Source organism: Astyanax mexicanus, chromosome 14 (genome assembly GCF_023375975.1).
Source record: "Astyanax mexicanus isolate ESR-SI-001 chromosome 14, AstMex3_surface, whole genome shotgun sequence".
NCBI lineage: Eukaryota > Metazoa > Chordata > Actinopteri > Characiformes > Acestrorhamphidae > Astyanax > Astyanax mexicanus.
Genome location: NC_064421.1, coordinates 35,122,312 through 35,143,989, shown reverse-complemented (window position 1 = coordinate 35,143,989; position 21,678 = coordinate 35,122,312). Strand labels below are relative to the sequence as shown.

At 39.1% G+C, this 21,678-nt stretch overlaps 1 protein-coding gene across 1 annotated transcript in view; it reads right to left on the bottom strand.

Moving 5' to 3' along the window:
- Positions 1-19,049, bottom strand: part of rcan3 (regulator of calcineurin 3) — a 63,163-nt gene extending 44,114 nt beyond the window's left edge. Inside the window, exons 1-2 of the mRNA XM_007239932.4 lie at positions 18,910-19,049; positions 12,209-12,462 (exon numbers count right to left, since the gene is read on the bottom strand). Of these exons, the coding sequence (XP_007239994.1) occupies positions 12,209-12,412 (204 nt within the window). The 5' untranslated portion in view covers positions 12,413-12,462; positions 18,910-19,049. The remainder of the gene's footprint in view (positions 1-12,208; positions 12,463-18,909) is intronic.
- Between the last annotated feature and the right edge of the window lie 2,629 nt (positions 19,050-21,678).

Below are 21,678 nucleotides of genomic sequence, written 5' to 3'. Positions count from 1 at the left end.
TACAGCACCTCATTAACACTGACAGTGCTGAATTTATATCTGCAGTGCTACAGCACCTCATTAACACTGACAGTACCTCATTAACACTGACAGTACTGAATTTATATCTGCAGTGCTACAGCACCTCATTAACACTTACGGTACTGGATTTATATCTGCAGTGCTACAGCACCTCATTAACACTTACAGTACTGAATTTATATCTGCAGTGCTACAGCACCTCATTAACATCTGCATTTTACATCTGCAGTGCTACAGCACCTCATTAACACTGACAGTACTGAATTCATATCTGCAGTGCTACAGCACCTCATTAACACTGACAGTACCTCATTAACACTGACAGTACTGAATTTATATCTGCAGTGCTACAGCACCTCATTAACACTGACAGTACTGAATTCATATCTGCAGTGCTACAGCACCTCATTAACACTGACAGTACCTCATTAACACTGACAGTACTGAATTTATATCTGCAGTGCTACAGCACCTCATTAACACTGACAGTACCTCATTAACACTGACAGTACTGAATTTATATCTGCAGTGCTACAGCACCTCATTAACACTGACAGTACCTCATTAACACTGACAGTACTGAATTTATATCTGCAGTGCTACAGCACCTCATTAACACTTACGGTACTGGATTTATATCTGCAGTGCTACAGTACCTCATTAACACTGACAGTACTGAATTTATATCTGCAGTGCTACAGCACCTCATTAACACTGACAGTACTGAATTTATATCTGCAGTGCTACAGCACCTCATTAACACTGACAGTACTGAATTTATATCTGCAGTGCTACAGCATCTCATTAACATCTGCATTTTACATCTGCAGTGCTACAGCACCTCATTAACACTGACAGTACTGAATTTATATCTGCAGTGCTAGAGCACCTCATTAACACTTACAGTACTGAATTTATATCTGCAGTGCTACAGCACCTCACTAACACTGACAGTACTGAATTTATATCTGCAGTGCTACAGCACCTCATTAACACTGACAGTGCTGAATTTATATCTGCAGTGCTACAGCACCTCATTAACACTGACAGTACCTCATTAACACTGACAGTACTGAATTTATATCTGCAGTGCTACAGCACCTCATTAACACTTACAGTACTGAATTTATATCTGCAGTGCTACAGCACCTCATTAACACTGACAGTACTGAATTTATATCTGCAGTGCTACAGCACCTCATTAACACTGACAGTACTGCATTTATATCTGCAGTGCTACAGCATCTCATTAACACTGACAGTACTGAATTTATATCTGCAGTGCTACAGCACCTCATTAACACTTACAGTACTGGATTTATATCTGCAGTGCTACAGCACCTCATTAACACTTACAGTACTGAATTTATATCTGCAGTGCTTTTCTGCTCTCCTTTCACAGTGGATATATATTTGATTCCACTACACACTTTGGTTTTACTATGAGTGAATGAGCTACTGAGCTCTGAGTTCCTACTTTTGAAGTCCCGATTGCTCCACCAGCCACTTGTGTTCAGTAAAACTGAGCCTGTGACTTAAGTACGTAAAGACGTGTGACGTGGCCAGAAGAACTCCTGTGAAAAACAACCGACACCCCAGTTTTTAGAATGAATATATTAGGCTTAGCAGGTATGGTTGTTCCAACACACACTGTTACCAATAAACACTATATTAATACTGAATGCCACTTTAACAGCATTAACTCCTTTCACTTCTACAGTGTTAACTTCTACTGTGCTGCATAAATGCCTAGACTTCCGGATTTGTATTTACAGTGCTACAGTGTCACGTAAAGACCTACAGTGTTAACACATTAAAATACGCCTTAATGCCTACAGTCCTGGATCACGAGTATTAACATCTTAAGCAGGTTCCCAACTGGTCTTATTCTGGGACCCACATTCTCGCGCCCCACCTTAATAGAATACAAATAAAACAAATTTATTTTTGAATGAGTACGAGTAGTAATAGTAGTAGCAGAAGTAGTGAAAGTAATAATTGTAGCAGTAGCAGTAGTAGCAATAGTAGTAGCAGTAGTAGTAACAGTAGCAGTAGTAGTAGTAGTAGTAGCAGTAGTGGTAATAGTAGTAGCAGTAACAGTACTGCTAGTAGTAATAGTATAGTAACAGTGGCATTAATAGTACTAGTACTAATAGTAGTTGTTGCAATTGAAATAGTAGTAGTAATAGTAGTAATAGAAGTAGTAATAGTATGAGTACTAATAGTAGTAGCAACAGTAGTTGTAGAAATAGTAGTAGTAGTATACAGAAGTAGTAATGGTAGCAGTAGTAGTAAGCAGTAGTAGTAAAAGTAGCAGTAATAGTTTCAGTAGCAGTAGTAGTAATAGCAGTAGCAGTAGTACTAGTAGTAATAGCAGTAGCAGTAATAGCAGTAACAGTAATAGCAGTAGCAGTAATAGTAGTAGCAGTAGTAATAATAGTAATAATAGTACAAATAGTAATAGTAGTAATAATAGTAGTAATAGCAGTAGCAGTAGTAGTAGTAATAGTAGTAGTAATAGCAGTAGTAGTAATAGCACTAGAAGTAATAGTAGTAGTAATAGCAGTAGTAGTAATAGTAGTAGTAATAGCAGTAGCAGTAATAGTAGTAGTAATAGCAGTAGTAGTAATAGTAGTAGTAATAGCAGTAGTAGTAGTAGTAATAGTAGTAGTAATAGCAGTAGCAGTAGTAGAAAAAGCAGTAGCAGTAGTAGTAATAGCAGTAGCAGTGGTAGCGATAGTAGTAGCATTAGTATTAATAGCAGTAGCAGTAATAGCAGTAGCAGTAGTAGTAATAGTAGTAGTAATAGTAGTAGCAGTAGTAGTATTTGTAGTAGTAATAGTAGTAGCAGTAATAGTAGTAGTAATAGCAGTAGTAGTAATAGTAGTAGTAATAGCAGTAGTAGTAGTAATAGTAGTAGTAATAGCAGTAGCAGTAGTAGCGATAGCAGTAGCATTAGTATTAATATCAGTAGCAGTAGTAGAAATAGTAGTAGCAGTAATAGCAGTAGTAGTAATAGTAGTAGCAGTAATAGCAGTAGTAGTAATAGTAGTAGTAATAGTAGTAGCAGTAGTAGTATTTGTAGTAGTAATAGTAGTAGTAATAGCAGTAGTAGTAATAGTAGTAGTAACAGTAGTAATAATAGCAGTAGTAGCACTAGTAGTAATATCAGTAGCAGTACTAATAGTAGTAATAATAGCAGTAGTAGTAATAGTAGTAGTATTAGCAGTAGTAGTAGTAATAGTAGTAGTAATAGCAGTAGCAGTAGTAGTTATAGTAGTAGTAATAGCAGTAGCAGTAGAAGTAATAGCAGTAGCAGTAATAGTAGTAGTAATAACATTAGCAGTAGTAGTAATAGTAGTAGTAATAGTAGTAGTATTAGCAGTAGTAGTAATAGTAGTAGTAATAGCAGTAGCAGTAGTAGTTATGGTAGTAGTAATAGCAGTAGCAGTAGAAGTAATAGCAGTAGCAGTAATAGTAGTAGTAATAGCAGTAGTAGTAATAGTGTTAGTAGCAGTAGTAGTAATAGCAGTAGCAGTAGTAGTTATAGTAGTAGTAATAGCAGTAGCAGTAGTGGTAATAGTAGCAGTAATAGCAGTAGCAGTAGTAGTAATAGTGTTAGTAGCAGTAGTAGTAATAGCAGTAGCAGTAGTAGTAATAGCAGTAGCAGTAGAAGTAATAGCAGTAGCAGTAATAGTAGTAGTAATAACATTAGCAGTAGTAGTAATAGTAGTAGTAATAGCAGTAGCAGTAGTAGTTATGGTAGTAGTAATAGCAGTAGCAGTAGAAGTAATAGCAGTAGCAGTAATAGTAGTAGTAATAGCAGTAGCAGTAGTGGTAATAGTAGCAGTAATAGCAGTAGCAGTAGTAGTAATAGTGTTAGTAGCAGTAGTAGTAATAGCAGTAGCAGTAGTAGTAATAGCAGTAGCAGTAGTAGTAATAGCAGTAGCAGTAATAGTAGCAGTAATAGCAGTAGCAGTAGTGGTAATAGTAGCAGTAATAGCAGTAGCAGTAGTAGTAATAGTGTTAGTAGCAGTAGTAGTAATAGCAGTAGCAGTAGTAGTAATAGCAGTAGCAGTAATAGTAGCAGTAATAGCAGTAGCAGTAGTGGTAATAGTAGCAGTAGCAGTAGTAGTAATAGTGTTAGTAGCAGTAGTAGTAATAGCAGTAGCAGTAGTAGTAATAGCAGTAGCAGTAGTATTAATAGTAATAGTAGTTGTAATAGCAGTAGCAGTAGTAATAGTAGTAGTAATAGCAGTAGCAGTAGTAGTAATAGCAGTAGCAGTCATAGTAGTAGTAATAGCAGTAGCCACAGTAATAATAGTAGTAATAGCAGTAGTAGTAATAGTAGTAGTAATAGCAGTATCAGTAGAAGTAATAGCAGTAGCAGTAATACTAGTAGTAATAGCAGTAGCAGTAGTAGTAATAGCAGTAGCAGTAGTAGTAATAGCAGTATCAGTAGAAGTAATAGCAGTAGCAGTAGTAATACTAGTAGTAATAGCAGTAGCAGTAGTAGTAATAGCAGTAGCAGTCATAGTAGTAGTAATATCAGTAGCCACAGTAATAATAGTAGTAATAGCAGTAGTAGTAATAGTAGTAGTAATAGCAGTAGCAGTAATACTAGTAGTAATAGCAGTAGCAGTAGTGGTAATAGTAGTAGCAGTAGTAGTAATAGTAGTAGCAGTGGTAGTAATAGCAGTAGCAGTAGTAGTAATAGTAGTAGCAGTGGTAGTAATAGCAGTAGCAGTGGTAGTAATAGTAGTAGCAGTGGTAGTAATAGCAGTAGCAGTGGTAGTAATAGCAGTAGCAGTAGTAGTAATAGTAGTAGCAGTAGTAGTAATAGTAATAGCAGTAGTAGTAATAGCAGTAGCAGTAGTAGTAATAGCAGTAGCAGTAGTAGTAATAGTAATAGCAGTGGTAGTAATAGTAGTAGCAGTAGTAGTAATACCAGTAGCAGTAGTAGTAATAGCAGTAGCAGTAGTAGTAATAGTAGTAGCAGTAGTAGTAATAGCAGTAGTAGTAATAGTAGTAGTAATATAAATGGCTGATGATGAGGAGGCTAAAGCAGAACAGTGGTTTCCATGCCTTTAGTATAGTCATATTACACAACACTCATTAAGAACAGACCAATAGAAATGCTTGAATTTTACATTGACTTGCACTGGAAGTGAAGCATATTTCCTTCTCATGTACAGTTGGATATATGAGGTTTTACATAACAGTAGCAATGTACTAATAATGATATAAAAAATCAGAGCATCAGTGTTTGTCTTTATGTGTGTGTGTGTGTGTGCACGTGAGCTTCTGTGTGTGTGTACAGACTGCCTCACTACCTCACCAGCCCCCTGCCTTCACTGCAGCTGCATCAAACTAGGCCAAGTTATTTATAGAACACAGATAGAGAGAGAGAAAGAGAGAGAAAGAGAGAGAGAGAGAGAGAGAAAGGGAGGGCAAGGGAGATGAAGAAAGAGCAGAGAGAGACTGAGAGACAGAGGGAGGGTCCAGGTGCAGAGGAATGCAGGGTGATGCAGCAGAAATTAAGAGAAAGAGAGAGAGAGAGAGAATAAAATAATAATTGTTATGGACAGAAAATATAAATAAACAGACAAATTACCTGAGACAGATGATAAAAAGAAAAAGATGTCTCCTAACACACACACACACACACACACATTAAACAGGCTGCTTAAAGTAATGAAGCTCTGAAAGATGGGAAACAGTAGCTGTTGCCGTGGAGACTCAGAATCACTGCAGTATGTCCCTATTCACCCAAGTATTCAGACTAGTCTGGTAGTCTAGTACGTGTACCTGGTCTTTTGGATCAGACTTGTACTCTGCTATTTGTAGTCAGACTTAGACTATATTTTTTGTATTTGGTCTTGGACTAATACAGTATTAAACTATCACGTCTTGTACTGTATAATTTATGGTTGGATCCATCTTGGCAGTGGGAAACAAAGGTGCGCCACTGACTGATTAAAACCCGGATAATCCTATCCTAGCCACGCAGGAGCATCGTGTGCATTGCTGAGCAAGTGTACACCCCCGCTCGTTACATACACAAAATAAACGTGCTGCAGTGTGCAAACCAAGCATTTACATCAACAATAAATAGAACAAAGAATAAAATATCATTGCTGTTCCATTAAATGAGCTGCTGGCGTACCTTTGCATTGTAAAAGTGTAGGTCGGTGTTCTTTGCTAAGACGCCCAAAAGCGCTGCGCTTTTGCGCTGGTAACATATCAATGTGCCAAAGTCAGAGTGCACCTGTCTCTTAAAGGAAATGACTAGTGGCATGCTTTGTGATACACCCAAAACACACTCATCATGATTAATTAAGATAATTAGTACATGGCTCTGAGCTGCTCTAGACATGTTTTCTGCATCCTCACGATCCCAAAGACACGCCCATCTGGAGCTGACCACCGTGCTACAGATCGATAAAATAGGGCCCATTTTGTTTTCTAGTATTGTATTACACATCTAATCTGGTATTTATGCTTGGACATGTCTTGTACTATAGCATTCATACTCAGACTAATCTTGTACTACAGGATTTGTACTTAGACTCTTGTTGTCTAGTATTTGTGCGTGTTGGACTTATCTTGGACTTCACAGTATTTGTACTATGACTTGTCATGTATTCTAGTGTATTCTCTGTTCTCTTGGCTTTCATTCTGTATTGAATTTCTAAATTATTTCTAACAGGAGTGGCAAACATAACCTTTTATAAGTATTTTATTATTTAATTTAGAAAATGCATATCTTTACATTACAATCACACAGCAGGGAGAGAGAGAGAGAGAGACTGAGCAGGGTCAGAGCTCTTGATGAAACAAAAACAATGAGGCCAGACGGCCAGACACAACATCATGAAAGACGCATGAAGTGTGTGTATGTGTGTGTGCACGTGTCGGAGGGAGAAAGTAGAACAATCTAAACAAACTCAAAACATGCACAGACACTCTCTCATCCAATCTCATATTCTCACTCCTCCTCTATTACTCTTCCTCTCTCTCTCTCTCTCTCTCTCTCTCTCTCTTTCTCTCTCGCACAAACCCACAGACAACTAATGAGCAGAAGTGAGCAGAATAAATGCTGCAGGTGTTTACCCAGAAACCCACTCACCTCCTGACTGCACAAACACACACACACACATAGACACACACACACAGACACACAGACACAGACACACACACACACACACATATTCTAAGGAAGAAAATACATGCATAAAGATGATGCTGGAGAGGCTGAAAAAAAAGAGAGTGTGTGTGTGTGCGCATTAATCCTCAGTTTAAGAACCAAAATAACCCTGTCTGCAATGCAGCATGGGTCACAGGTAGAAAAGCATTCTGGGTAACTTCTAGCCCTCACCCTCAGGACAATGAGCCAAAAATGTCTCTTGCTCTCTCTCTCTTTTTCACACACACGCACGCACACACACACTCATCAGGGTGGCAGATACTGTGGTACTGGACAGTAGGTCAGAGATCTGTTTGTGTTGTCATAGATACCACGTGACCCAAAAGGTCAGCAATTCTCAGACTAAAGCATAAATCTGAACCCTACCCTGATATATGCACATACTTCGTGAAATCTTTAATCTCGAAGATTCGTGAAGATTTACGATGCTTTGGGCACAGTATAGTACGGCTTGAGGCCAGATCCCCCACACAGGGATTAGTAATCAATCTGTTAGCAAAGTCGAAGCAAGTCTAACCAATCCGATTCATGATTTTCACTACGGGGCGGGGCCATGGCTGTGTAACCACTTCTCAGCGATAAGAAGTGATGAAGGTATTACGCGTTGCTTAGTCATAAACGGTGCTCATGCTAAATTAATTCAATAGTTAGCTAACTATCATGGAATTGCGGCTACAAATGAGACTATGTGTCATATTATATTAAAAGGCCTTTTTAAAGGCTGTCCTTCATTGTGCAACTAATTCACAATAATAGGCCACCTGACTGGTGAGTTTTTGTGTTTACTTAATGTTTTGGCTGCCCTGGTGTACTGTAGACATACAAATGAGTGATCTTTGTTGGACGGTTGTACTTGTAGGCAAATGAAGCATTTATTGTTGTAAGTCAAAAGAGAGAATATGAAGTTATTGTAAGATTTATCTATGTGTCGGCCAGCGGCGGGGTAGGGGGGTATGTAGGGGTGGTTGCAGAAGGGGTACCCACTATATTCACTGCACGCCACTGGAAAATGGAAGATGAAAGTCTGTTTTTTCCAAGTTGTGGAAAAAATCACATAGTGAAATTAAGATGTCTGAAAAGTAAAATAATCTGCTGCTTTGTAAAATGAGTTTGTTCCAAGAACTTAAGAGAGAGAAGCCTGAAGGAGTCCAGCGTAATCCCCCAAAAGAAAAATAAGGATTTGAGTGAGAGGGTGCCTGAGGGAACTGGAAATCAGGGAACGGAAAAAGAAAGAACAGAAAAAAACAGGAAGTGGAAGAACGGAGAGAGAAGGGAGCGGAGCAGAAAAGGCAGGAGACAGACGAGAAAAGACAGAATGCCTGTCCGTCGTGGGCCAGGCAGGAAAGAAGCCAACCGAGGGACCCACCTCGCCAGCAGGGTTGAGCAGCAGGACGGAGCCCTAGTGGGGTGGTCGCGCCATCTGCATCGCGGTGCAGAGGAAGTCACACAGGGGACCACAGAAAAGCAGTCCCATGAGATCAACACAGGAAACACTGAGCCGGGGAGCGGAAGATGAGGAGCATCTAGGAGGTATATATAAAGGACCAGGGGGAGGAGCTCAGGTAATTGAGGTGTGGCCCATATTCCAAAACTTCCACACATCCTCTATTGGGCACCGGTCAGGCCTGTAGGCAGTCGAGTCTTAATTACAACATAATTAAGTATAGTTGCTTTAGTTTATTGTGGAGATATCAATTACACACGAGAGGGGTTTCTGCTGCGTCAGATGATAAGAATGATGATGCAGTCTGCAATTTTACACAAACCAATACTGCTTTAAAAATATTAATAATAATAATGAAGTAAATCTAATCTAATAAATTAATACAATTATACAAATAAAAAGAACAAACAGCCCACAAGAACCAGACAGTGTGTCAACACAGTAAACATTTCACTGAGAGTCACATGTACAAAAAGAAGATGTAAAAAATTAATATCAAATTCTGGAACATTCTGCATCCAAAATAAACAGCAGGTCAGAGTGAAGCGCTGAACCCACTTCTCCTGCCTCAGAGAGAGAGAGAGAGAGAGGAAGAGAGAGTGGGAGAGAGAGGGAGAGCAGAAGAGATAGAGAGAGAGATAGATAGATAGATAGAGGGAGACTGTTTTTACTGCTATGAAAAGTGTCTCTAATGCAGTGAAGTGAAGCACTCTCCAGCACCCGCTGCTCTCTGGGTCACTGTTACAGCCCGCGGTAAGAGCTGAGGAAAGTTTGGAGAGTGTTTGAGGCCTGCTGCGGGAAGGAAAGACGGACGGACAGAAGGATGATGAATGTAGGTTACACTGTTCCTCTTTTCCTCTGCATCCATTAGCCGGCAGGACGCCACAGAATGGAATATGTGCTTTAACAGAGGGAGATAAAGACATTAAGTATGGGCCTACAAGCTCTGGCCATTGAAAGTCTGAGTGGCTGTTATTCTACATTTTAGATTTATTACTACCTAGAAACAAAGTTGTCAGTGGAAGGTGAACTGAACCCCAAATATATAATATAAAAAATTAAGAAATAATAATATCATATTTTTCGCACTGTAAGGTGCATTTAAAATCCTTTAATTTTCCCAAAATTGTCAGTGTGCCTTTTAATCCGGTGCACCTTATGTATGAATTTTATCAGTCAGGTATTTAGGAGCATTAAAGCCACTCCACTGAACTACAGCTTTGTACAGGAGGTTCCGTTTAGTTCTCTAGCACCGAGACTGGAGTAACATTAGCATTAGCCGCTAATCGCTATTTCCCTGTTCAGAGGTGAGTGTTATCGGCCTGTAGCCTGCTGCTAACCCTGGCAAGCCTTGCTAGAGCTGCATTAGCATTACACGCTAGCCATGCTAGCTCTTTTGCCTGTTCAGTGGTAAGTATTTTTGGTCTGTGGCCTGGAGCAGCATTAGCATTATCCACTAACTGTTAGCCGCTAATGCTCCAGCCTTAGTGTTGGAGAAATTTGGGAATCTAAGCTTACTGTACATAAACAGAAGTGCTTTACACACCCAAATAAACAGTTTTCAGAAGATAAATATGTGTAGATTAACATCCAGCTCTCTTTTGACTTTAAAAGAACGTTTTGTTTACTTAACTCAGTTTAACTTAACTTGCTGAATTAGTTCCTTACAGTGTCTCTTAAAATGTGCCTTATAATCCGGTGCACCTTATGTATTAAAACAGACCAGAAGTAGACGTTCATTGATAGCATGCTTTATAACACAGTGCACCTCATAGTTTAAGTTTACTTAAATATGAAACATTCGTTTAAACATTTTAATGGAACACTATGAATTTTCCTGCAGTACCAGTAAAGGTTTGGACACACCTTCTCATTCAGTGTTTTAAGTCATTTTTTTCCTACATTGTAAATTAATAATGAAGGAATCATTTAGTAAACTGTAGTAGTAACTGTAGTAAGTGTTAAACTAACCAAAATACTCTGTAAAGCATTTAGGTGCTTTTATCTGGGGTGCTGTTTACTTGCAGGTTCTGAGACTGGTAACTCTGATGAACTTATCCTGGTCAACAGAGGAAACTCAGTCGCATGTCTCAATTGAATGTCATGGGTGTTGCAACAGGATAATGACCCAAAACACTGATAAAAATAAGAATGGCTAAGAGGAAAACATCAGACTATTCTGAAGTTTGATTGCCTCAAAAGGTTGTGCAACAAAATATTAAGTTAAGGGTACCATCATTTCTGTTTCATGAGTTAAATTTTTGGAATAATTCTGTTGTTCATTTAATTTACTAATACTTTTGCCAGATTCAAGTTATTTCTGTGACCATTATTCTTTCATTAACTGAGGGGTACCAACAATTTTGTCCACATATGTAGTTCAACCATTTGCTGAGCCCTATATTACTTATTGTATGTACTTGCATGTTTGTTCATGTAAGAATGAACATAAACAATATTTTAGACATCTAATCTGTTCACATATTCGTGCAGAGCAGGTCGGATTAGGTGAAGATGTGTTAATTGAAGCTAATAGTTGGCAAAAAAAACAGTATTTAAATATGTACTTCACATGTCTGACAGGCTGTAACAAGTGTCAAAAAAAGTGATGATACAAAAAATGACAATGGAGTATTTCTGCAACACCTTAGTCCTCATGCTTCTTTTACTTTCCACGATGGCTCTGTATTGTTTAGCTTGTCCAGAAAAACATGTTTAAGCTCAGTTATGGCTCCAAATGTGAATTACACATCCCAACTGTGGGGAGAAACAAGAAGCAAGAAATGTCCATTCTCGCATAATACTGCTTATATTAAAAGTCTATTGCTCCTTAACATGGGGAATTGCATTATTATGCTATTATATTAATATTTTTATATAAAATTATTGCAGTCTGAAAATGACTATATTACAGAAAAAAAAAAAAAGTTACCCTGACAGGCCTAATGGAACAAACCAGCAACTTCTGCTGCTTCTACGGAAAGCTGAATTTGATATCAAAATGTCATATCCAAACATCTACAGCAATACAAGATGAATCCCAAAAAGACACCATCACATGTATAGAGCATAGCAGCTAACACCATAGCCCAGCACTCAGGCAAGAACAACGTCATTGCTGTACCAGTAATGTCACACACCACAACTTTTTACACCTGTTCCAGCAACACTGTCTATTCCTGTATATTAGTAAATTATCTTCACTCTGATTGGATAATAATTAGATATTAGACAATTGCACAGAAAAATGGAAACAACCCATCTTCCTACATTTTCCACTTTTATAATTCTGCTGGAGACCCTCTGAAATAAGCAGTGGGTGGGGCTAAAGGGCTGTAAGCTAAGTGAGCGGTCATATAGAAATGTGTTCATAGTTGTGACATTACAAGCATTACAGATTTGAAATGGCCTGTTTTTAGCTAGGGGGAGTTTATGTCACATTTAGAAGGAAGAGAAAGTGACATAGGCCCTTTACAACAAACACACACACTCACACACACATACACTCTCTGGCTCTTACACTTAGACACACTCACCCTCTGTCTGTCCTCCTCAAACACGGCCTCGTGTACACTGCAGGCAAACAGTGCAGTTGGCAGATCACTTAAGTCCATCATCTCCTCTGAATCGTCATCGTTCTCCCCAAACACCATCTCCTCTCCATCATCCTCTTCCTCAGGGTCACTGCTGAGAGCCTCAGATCCGTTACTGAGCCACTTACCCCCAACTCGCATCATCATCTGCCTGCCCCGCCCGGCAGGGGGGCGCCACTGTCAACAGGACTCGGTCACTACAGACAAGACAAGTGAGAGAGAGAGACTTGGGTTAGCACATTAGAATATATACAGGCCTCTCAAGTTTTGAGGTTTGGTGGGAGTGAGATTGGTTGGGAGGCAGGGGGCGGTGGTGTATGCGCGCTGTTCTTCTGCAGTTATTCAGCGGGGGTTTGGGGGGTTGCGCGTAGTTCTTCAGTTGTTAAACGGGGTTGTTGTTCACCGACGTCTGTTTCAGAACTTTCGAATCGGACAGTTCTTCGCGTCTGACACTCTGGCTGAAACTCCACCCTCTTTGACTAGGTCTGCCTAACATCTGATTGGCTCAACGAGAGTACATTATAATATACCGCCGATGGATTGGCAAGCGTGAGAAATACCATGTGTGGCATGTGAGCGTGTGAACTCGCTGAGGCGTGAGACTTGAGAACACTGCATATGGATGACAGGCAAGAGAAAATAGGAGAAGAGAAGATAAAAAATATACAGTGAGAAATACGTGAGGAGACTAGAAGCGATGAGACGAGACAAGACGAAAAATAATAATCCAGAAGAAGAGAGTACCATATTGTTTTGCACCTAAATGGTTTCACCATATTTTTCTTTAATTCAGCAGATCTCGCCACTGGGTAAGCAAAACAAAACGAGTAAACAAAACGGCTCATGCTAATGCTGCTCCAACAGTGCTAGCCATTGGTGTAGGAAGCGTTTATATTAACTGCTGCCAAAAATTTCTATGGAAAATAAACTTTCTTTTCAATAAACAAACAACATCATAAGAAGTGGTCTCAGAAGACAAAACGTAAAATACAGGACACAACCCTAAGTTAAAAAAAAGTGGAGAAAATGTAAGTATACAACAGAATTGTAATTATTTTGTTTATTTGTGATTAACAGTAATTCCATGTTGTTCTAAGTCACTATAGGGTGGGCTTTGATTCATATTAGCAAATGTGCCCCCCCTCAATGTCAAACCTGCTACTACGCCATGGTGCTAGCCGGGGTTAGCAGCAAGCTACAGGCCGATATACTCATCTCTGAACATCCAAAGAGCTAGCGCTGCAATTAGCGGCTAATACTGCTGGAGAACTAAACTGAAACTCCTGTATAACGCTTATAAAGCTCCTGTATAAAGCTATATTGCACTTTACAACCAGATAGAGATAAGGTGCACCAGATTATAAGGCACACTGTTGACTTTTGGGAAAAATTTAAGTGTGCCTTATAGTGCAAAAAATATGGTTAGATATCAGAGCAGAGAAAGTGTCTGAGACTTTAGCTCAGTGTTTCTCTGCTCTGTGCACTGTGCAGTACAGACTACAGAACTGCTGCTGGAGAGATCAGGTCTGCTACAGAGTTTACAGCCTGAGCACTACTGCCATCTACTGTGGGTAATAATGACAGAGCAGTGAATGTGAGCCTAAAGATCCTTAGAGTAATATGTGTTTGTTGCACTGAACAACCTGTTATAACAACCAGAGGTGTATGATACTGGAAAAAAAATGATATTCCAATATTTTTTCTGCAGTATATAGTGCAATATAAAATTTCAAATAAGATTTTTATCAGACTTCACCATAAATTATCCAAGTGGGACAGAGGATAATCAATTAAATAGAATAATCAAATTAGTTTTATTGCAAATTCTAAAAAATGGTATTACGATGGGACAATCATTACATACAATCAATATAGAAGCTGCCAGAAGAAATCTCAGTACATGATCCTAGCTTTTTTTTTGTATGTGGCAGTGATTTTCACATTTTGCACAGTGCACACACAGTGTTTAATAGAAAAGCAGCATGTGCAATCTTTCTATTTGAAGAAAAAAAAATAAAAAAGGAAAAAATAGCTTGGCACAGCACTTTATATGGTGCTGACTATTTACAAATGAAAACTTAAAAATAAGCAAGGTAAGAATTAAAAATCGTAACCCATTATCGCTCATATATTTAAGGAATATCGAGAATTTTTTTTTTTTTACAATATCACCCAGCCCTAGATCCAACATGTCAACAGTATGTTTAATAAACTGTGTGTACTCAGATAATAAGATAATAAAAGAAGAAGATAAAAGTTAAATAAACGAAATTCGGCAGTTACAATAAGGCTATGGTGGATCTCACATTGCATATCCTACAATGTTTATATATTGTGAAAGTGCATATTGCAATAAAGATGCTAAAAGGATATATTGTGCAGTAATAATAAAAGCAGTAATAACAACAAGTTATAACAATTAATTGTTGGGTCATGGATAAGGGCCTGTGATTTAGCATTTAGATTTGGCTCAGTTCCACCCCCTCGTCAGTACAAACAAACAAAATATAGCACAAAAAGTAAGTAAATATGCGTTTGGTAGGTTATTTCCTTGTTGTTCAATGCTTCTTAGGAATTAATTATATACTGTTGGAAAGTCTATTCATTTCTCTTTTAAATTAAGCCATGTTTGTAAGAAACATGGATTTGTGGGATAAGCAGTAGAGATGAGTATGTGGGATGCACCCATGAAAATTTGCCAAATTTTCTCTGCCATTGCCAAACAGCTCAGCCTGCCTTTGACTTGTTTGGTGTTCGACATTCTTCTTGGGGTGTCATCCCATTATATGGAACTTGGCCTTTAATTTATAGGCTTTATCCAGATCAGTCTGTCTGATTCTTGGAGCAGACACTGCCCAGAGCCCATGATCACAGGTGCTGCCAATCAGGTGCCAATTAGGACTACCAGAACTTCCAAACAAGTGTCAATAGCAACAGTAAATTAAACTGTCTGACAATAGCAGAGAAGATTTGGCAAAAAAGTAAAATGAACAGACTTTTTTAATGGTATAAGATTTATTGCCAAGAATCACTGTTGCAAAGAAATAATCTGCCAAACACAAATGTTCTTATTTTTCAGGCTATGTTTTATATAATATACCATACAAACAGGCCTGGACAATATTTCGCAAGAGTGGTTATAAAGCAACATGTTAGAACATTATGGCAGACTAATTGGGAACATGCACCGAAGGGGAGGCATTTGTTTGCAATACAACCGAGAGTTGGTTTTGGAGGGAGTGGAGGGTACTGACGGAGGCAGGAAATTGTACTAACAAGGCTCAGAGTAGGTCACAGTATGCTGAATGCCTCTTTGCAAATAATACAGAAACACTCCACAGGGCTTTGTCGCCACTGTCCGCAGAGGGAAACCGTGGACCATGTTCTTTTTGTTGCAATAAATATGCTGTACAAAGGAAAATTTTGTTTTCTTCTCTTAAAGACAAGGGTCACAAAGAATTTTCTTTGACAGGATTGCTTTCTTATGGGGCAGGGATGGGTTCGGTTCACAAACTGGTTTTTCAATATTTGAAAGCTATTGGTATATTTTACTTTATTTAGTTTTTTTTTCTCTCGTTTACTTTCTTTTATTTTTATGTACTTATTTATGAATTTCCTTTCACCTACATTTTGTTTATTATTGGCCATGTCACTTCCCGAAATCACACTTCACACTCCTGCTCAGTAGGTGGCGGTAATGCACCTTCAGTTGGTCTGCCATCCGCCATAAACCTGAAAGAAGAAGAAGAAGAAGTTTCCCGCGATAAAGCCTGGCTGTGCTCCGGTTCGCGTCTAAAACCTCCCGCGATGAAGCGAAACCGACCTTAACCAAGCGGATCTCGGCTGCGCTCCGCTTCCCACCTAGAATGTCCCGCAATGAAGCTCCGCTGCGCTCCGGTCCGGTCTGTTACTGTTACTGTCACTTTAAGCAGTTTGACTACACACAATATCTGAAGCACTTTTGTAGATTATGTTGTATCTAAGTTATTTATAGTTGATATAGGTTTGTTTATATGACGGGGATATCATGTTCCCTATATATATATATATATATATATATATATATATATATATATATATATATATATATATATATATATATATATATATATATACACTGCTCAAAAAAATAAAGGGAACACTCAAATAACACATCCTAGATCTGAATGAATGAAATATTCTCATTGAATACTTTGTTCTGTACAAAGTTGAATGTGCTGACAACAAAATCACACAAAAATCATCAATGGAAATCAAATTTATTAACCAATGGAGGCCTGGATTTGGAGCCACACACAAAATTAAAGTGAAAAAAAAAACACACACTACAGGCTGATCCAACTTTAATGTAATGTCCTTAAAACAAAACACAAGTCAAAATGAGGCTCAGTATTGTATGTGGCCTACACGTGCCTGTATGACCTCCCTACAACGCCTGGGCATGCTCCTGATGAGGTGGCGGATGGTCTCCTGAGGGATCTCCTCCCAGACCTGGACTAAAGCATCCGCCAACTCCTGGACAGTCTGTGGTGCAACGTGATGTTGGTGGATGGAGCGAGACATGATGTCCCAGATGTGCTCAATCGGATTCAGGTCTGGGGAACGGGCGGGCCAGTCCATAGCTTCAATGCCTTCATCTTGCAGGAACTGCTGACACACTCCAGCCACATGAGGTCTAGCATTGTCCTGCATTAGGAGGAACCCAGGGCCAACCGCACCAGCATATGGTCTCACAAGGGGTCTGAGGATCTCATCTCGGTACCTAATGGCAGTCAGGCTACCTCTGGTGAGCACATGGAGGGCTGTGCGGCCCTCCAAAGAAATGCCACCCCACACCATTACTGACCCACTGCCAAACCGGTCATGCTGAAGGATGTTGCAGGCAGCAGACCGCTCTCCACGGCGTCTCCAGACTCTGTCACGTCTGTCATGTGCTCAGTGTGAACCTGCTTTCATCTGTGAAGAGCACAAGGCGCCAGTGGCGAATTTGCCAATCCTGGTGTTCTCTGGCAAATGCCAAGCGTCCTGCACGGTGTTGGGCTGTGAGCACAACCCCCATCTGTGGATGTCGGGCCCTCATACCATCCTCATGGAGTCGGTTTCTAACCGTTTGTGCAGACACATGCACATTTGTGGCCTGCTGGAGGTCATTTTGCAGGGCTCTGGCAGTGCTCCTCCTGTTCCTTCTTGCACAAAGGCGGAGGTAGCGGTCCTGCTGCTGGGTTGTTGCCCTCCTACGGCCTCCTCCACGTCTCCTGGTGTACTGGCCTGTCCCCTGGTAGCGCCTCCAGCCTCTGGACACTACGCTGACAGACACAGCAAACCTTCTTGCCACAGCTCGCATTGATGTGCCACCCTGGATGAGCTGCACTACCTGAGCCACTTGTGTGGGTTGTAGAGTCCGTCTCATGCTACCACGAGTGTGAAAGCACCACCAACATTCAAAACTGACCAAAACATCAGCCAGACAGCATAGGTTCTGAGAAGTGGTCTGTGGTCCCCACCTGCAGAACCACTCCTTTATTGAGTGTGTCTTGCTAATTGCCAATAATTTCCACCTGTTGTCTATTCCATTTGCACAACAGCAGGTGAAATTGATTGTCAATCAGTGTTGCTTCCTAAGTGGACAGTTTAATTTCACAGAAGTTTGATTTACTTGGAGTTATATTGTGTTATTTGAGTGTTCCCTTTATTTTTTTGAGCAGTGTATATATTGTTTTGATCTGTTAAATATGTTTACAAAAGAATAAGAAGCTCTGCCTCTGTTGTAATGTTGTAAAGTTATTTATATTGGTAATATGTTTATAGGTTATAGGTTTGTGTTTGACAGAAATGTCATGTTTTTATTTTGCTACATGCAAATAAAAGTGTGCATTGATTTATTCTGACCATTTTTTATTTCTAAAGTATTATACAGTTTTTGTGAGAGGAGGCTTTAAAGACTTAAATTAAAATTTCAGACAGTAGTGTACAGATTTCCATTGCAGGGATTCTTAGCAGTTTTTCTGAGGCCTTCAAAGTATTTATATAGATATTGAAATTATATCGTATCGATTGAAATTAAGGAATATATTGTGATATAAATTTTGGCCATATCGCCCAGCACTACATACAAACATATCAAAACAGTTTGATATGCCATAATTGAACTCAGAACAGCTCGTTTGGAATCACTACAAAGCTTTACACCGATAAAGTTTCTACAGTTAAACTCCATTTCCCATGAGCCTCTTGGATAAGCCATGCGAGTTAAACCCCTTTGGCCAGTCACCAAAACACTGCAAGTGAGTGTAAACGCTCATTCAGTCTCGTTACAAACACAAATAAACGACAGCACAGTCATACAGCTGTGTTCTGTATGTTTTAGATGGTAAAATCTGTGTTTTTATTCAGCGCAGGTTTTGGGTGGTTTTATTGATAAACAGCGTCGCTGTCTAGTGGCGAACACGTGATTACATTATTGTTATTATTATTATCCAGCGGATTTATTTTAAATTATAAAAGTGTTTAATTTTATGTCAGAAGGAATACAGAAGGCTTTTTTAACACACTGATTCATAAAGTTGGGCTGTATGTACTCGGATAACCAGATAACAGAATAACATAACCCTGTAGTTTCAGCGCGTCCCTGGTTCTTAACCTACCTCCGCGGGGTCAGAGCAGTCCCTCGCCGCCTTCCGACTGCTCAGCTCCGGGTCAGCTCGCCCTCAGCCCCGCTGCTGCCGGTACCAGCGAACCAGAACCACAACCTGGGTGTCCATCTTTCACCTCCCAGAGGCTGAGACTCTCTCTCTCTCTCTCTCTCTCTCTCTCTCTCTCTCTCTCTCTCTCTCTCTCTCTTCTCTCTCTCTCTCTCTCATTCGACCAATCCAATTCGAGGCTATCATCTCACCAGCCAATAGCATCAGAGTCTTAGTCCTAACTATAGCTTTGTAAAAAAAAAAAAAAAAAAGAGACCATTAAAAATCGAGTTTCTTTGATTTTACCTAGTTGAAAACCTCTAGAATATAATCAAAAGGAAGATGGATGATCCATCAAACCAAGCTGAAATGCTTGACTTTTTGCAGGAGTGGAATAAAGTTATCCAAAAGCATTTTAAACCCCTAAAACTTTATTAATATAAACTTGTTTCCTTTGCATTATTTGAGGTCTGAAAGCTCTGCATCTTTTTTGTTATTTCAGCCATTTATAAATTTCTGCAAATAAATGCTCTAAATGACAATTATTTTATTGCGAATTTGGGAGAAATGTAGTTTATAGAATATTTTTATAGAATATTTTACTCAAACATATACCTATAAATAACTAAATAAAAAAAAACTGTATGCCTTTTTAACATAATAATTATGCTTGATTTATATATGGTCGCTGTCCAATGAAAATCTTCAGAACAGCAACTTTACAGGAGAGAGAACAAACCTTCTAAACTTTCAATTGAAGTCAATGTAAAAATAGTTTATTTAAGGTAATTTCAAAGTATTTCTTTTGATTTGTCCATCAAGAAATTTTGGCACAGTTTGTGTGTTCAAATTATGCAGTAAACTAAAAATCAACAAAACTGGGGATACTTACTTTTTACTGGACTCCGAATAAAAATAATGAATCTAATAATGATACTAGAATACATATTTTAATATTAACAAAATTATATATACTTTCAGTTATGTCCAATACTTATACATTGGTCTTTTTTCATGTAGAATGGGGAGTTGGGGGCTGCAGTGGCACTCAGACCTGTTGCAACAAAGGAAAACAGCAAAGAAAAAAAAATTCCCTGGGGCCACAAGCTGGCCTGGGACCCCCAGACAACGACTAATTACAAACTGAATGCAGTGACAAACTGTGTGAGTGCCCAATACATTCTGTGATAATCAATGCAGGAAAGTACAATGACACAGTTATCGAAATCTCCTCAAGGAGGCCCCTCCCACTAGTTGCTGACAGTAACCAACCAGCCAGGTTTGTGTTTCCTGCAGCCGGCAAAATATGAAACTTCAACAATCGTGAATTAGAGTTCTCCATCAGGAATCTAAAAATGAAAGAATAAAAAGGAAGAGAAAGAAAAGGAAAAACATTAAAGCAGTAATTGATAATTTACACTGGATAAATTAGGCCTGTGTGCTTATGTACACATAGTGTATTTTACCAGCTGTTAGGTTATATATATGGATCATTTGTATGTTACCTAACTGCCTGGCAATCAATGCTAGTAACAAATGCAATGAAGGGGCTGATATACACTGAGCTATGTTACATTAACAAAAAGGAAAACGCAGATCTGCTCCAGATCACTCCAGATTCACTGTTTATCACTTTTAATGACATGACATAGCAGTAGCCTAACAGAGCCCATCTTCCCTGTGGCCCCCAAAATGCCTTAAACGGCCCTGGTGGCACTTATCACCTACAAAGGTGACCTCCATGTAAAAAAGAAGTTTGAAGAAATGCTGTTCTAGGTTACTGGATCAAAATATCATCTTAAACATCAATGACGGACATGGCTAAACCTGCAGCTTTTTTTAGAGAAGGTGCAATGTGTGATGGTTGGTTCTAAGATTTCAAGTAGTGTTTATAACTGAATCGATTTTACTGAAATATACCACTGTCACTAACACTGCCTTCAACCTGACCTCCAAAATTCTTGACATTTCTGCATAACATTACCAACATGCAATAATATTGGTATATTATGACATTATAACATGACTGTTAGCTCATCAGCAGGCATGTGACAGCATTGTGTGCATGCGTTAATGTCCTTTTCAGGCTCTTTCTGTGGGCCAGCCCAGGGTACTGTCAGAGGTCAGAGCTCACAGGCGTTCTCATTTAACTAATGCTAGTAGCTGAGGGCCCAGACTTTAATCAGTGCTCTGATCTCTACCCAGGAAAATACCTGCTGCTGCCATGCCATCTATCGAAACACACACACACACACACAACCAATTATTGAACAGCAGAAGAACCTACATTCTGTAGCCCCACATTAAAATAATTGAAAACAAATCAGAACAAGCATTTTATTTAAATTAAAATTACACAATTGTTTAAAAGAATTCTCTGCCTAATTCTGTGTAAATGTGTTGTATATGATATGCTGTAAATTGCTTTCAAATGTTACCCCACAAAGATAATGGTAGATTCTACTCAGTGAGCCAGGCCTTGGGTTGTGCCTGGGTGTGTTAATTGGGCAGATATATTGTAGATATAGTAGTGATGTTGTGCAAGGCCAGTTCCCTGTTGGTGGGGTATATATCATGTGGCAGATGAACACACTGATATTTGAGAAATGATATTATGTTTATAGGAAATGTGCAATAATGTATAAATTTAGGCACCCCAACAGAAAAAAATTACATCAGAATCTGTCTTCTGCTTGAATGTATTTTGGATCATTCTTCTTTATAAAACACCTC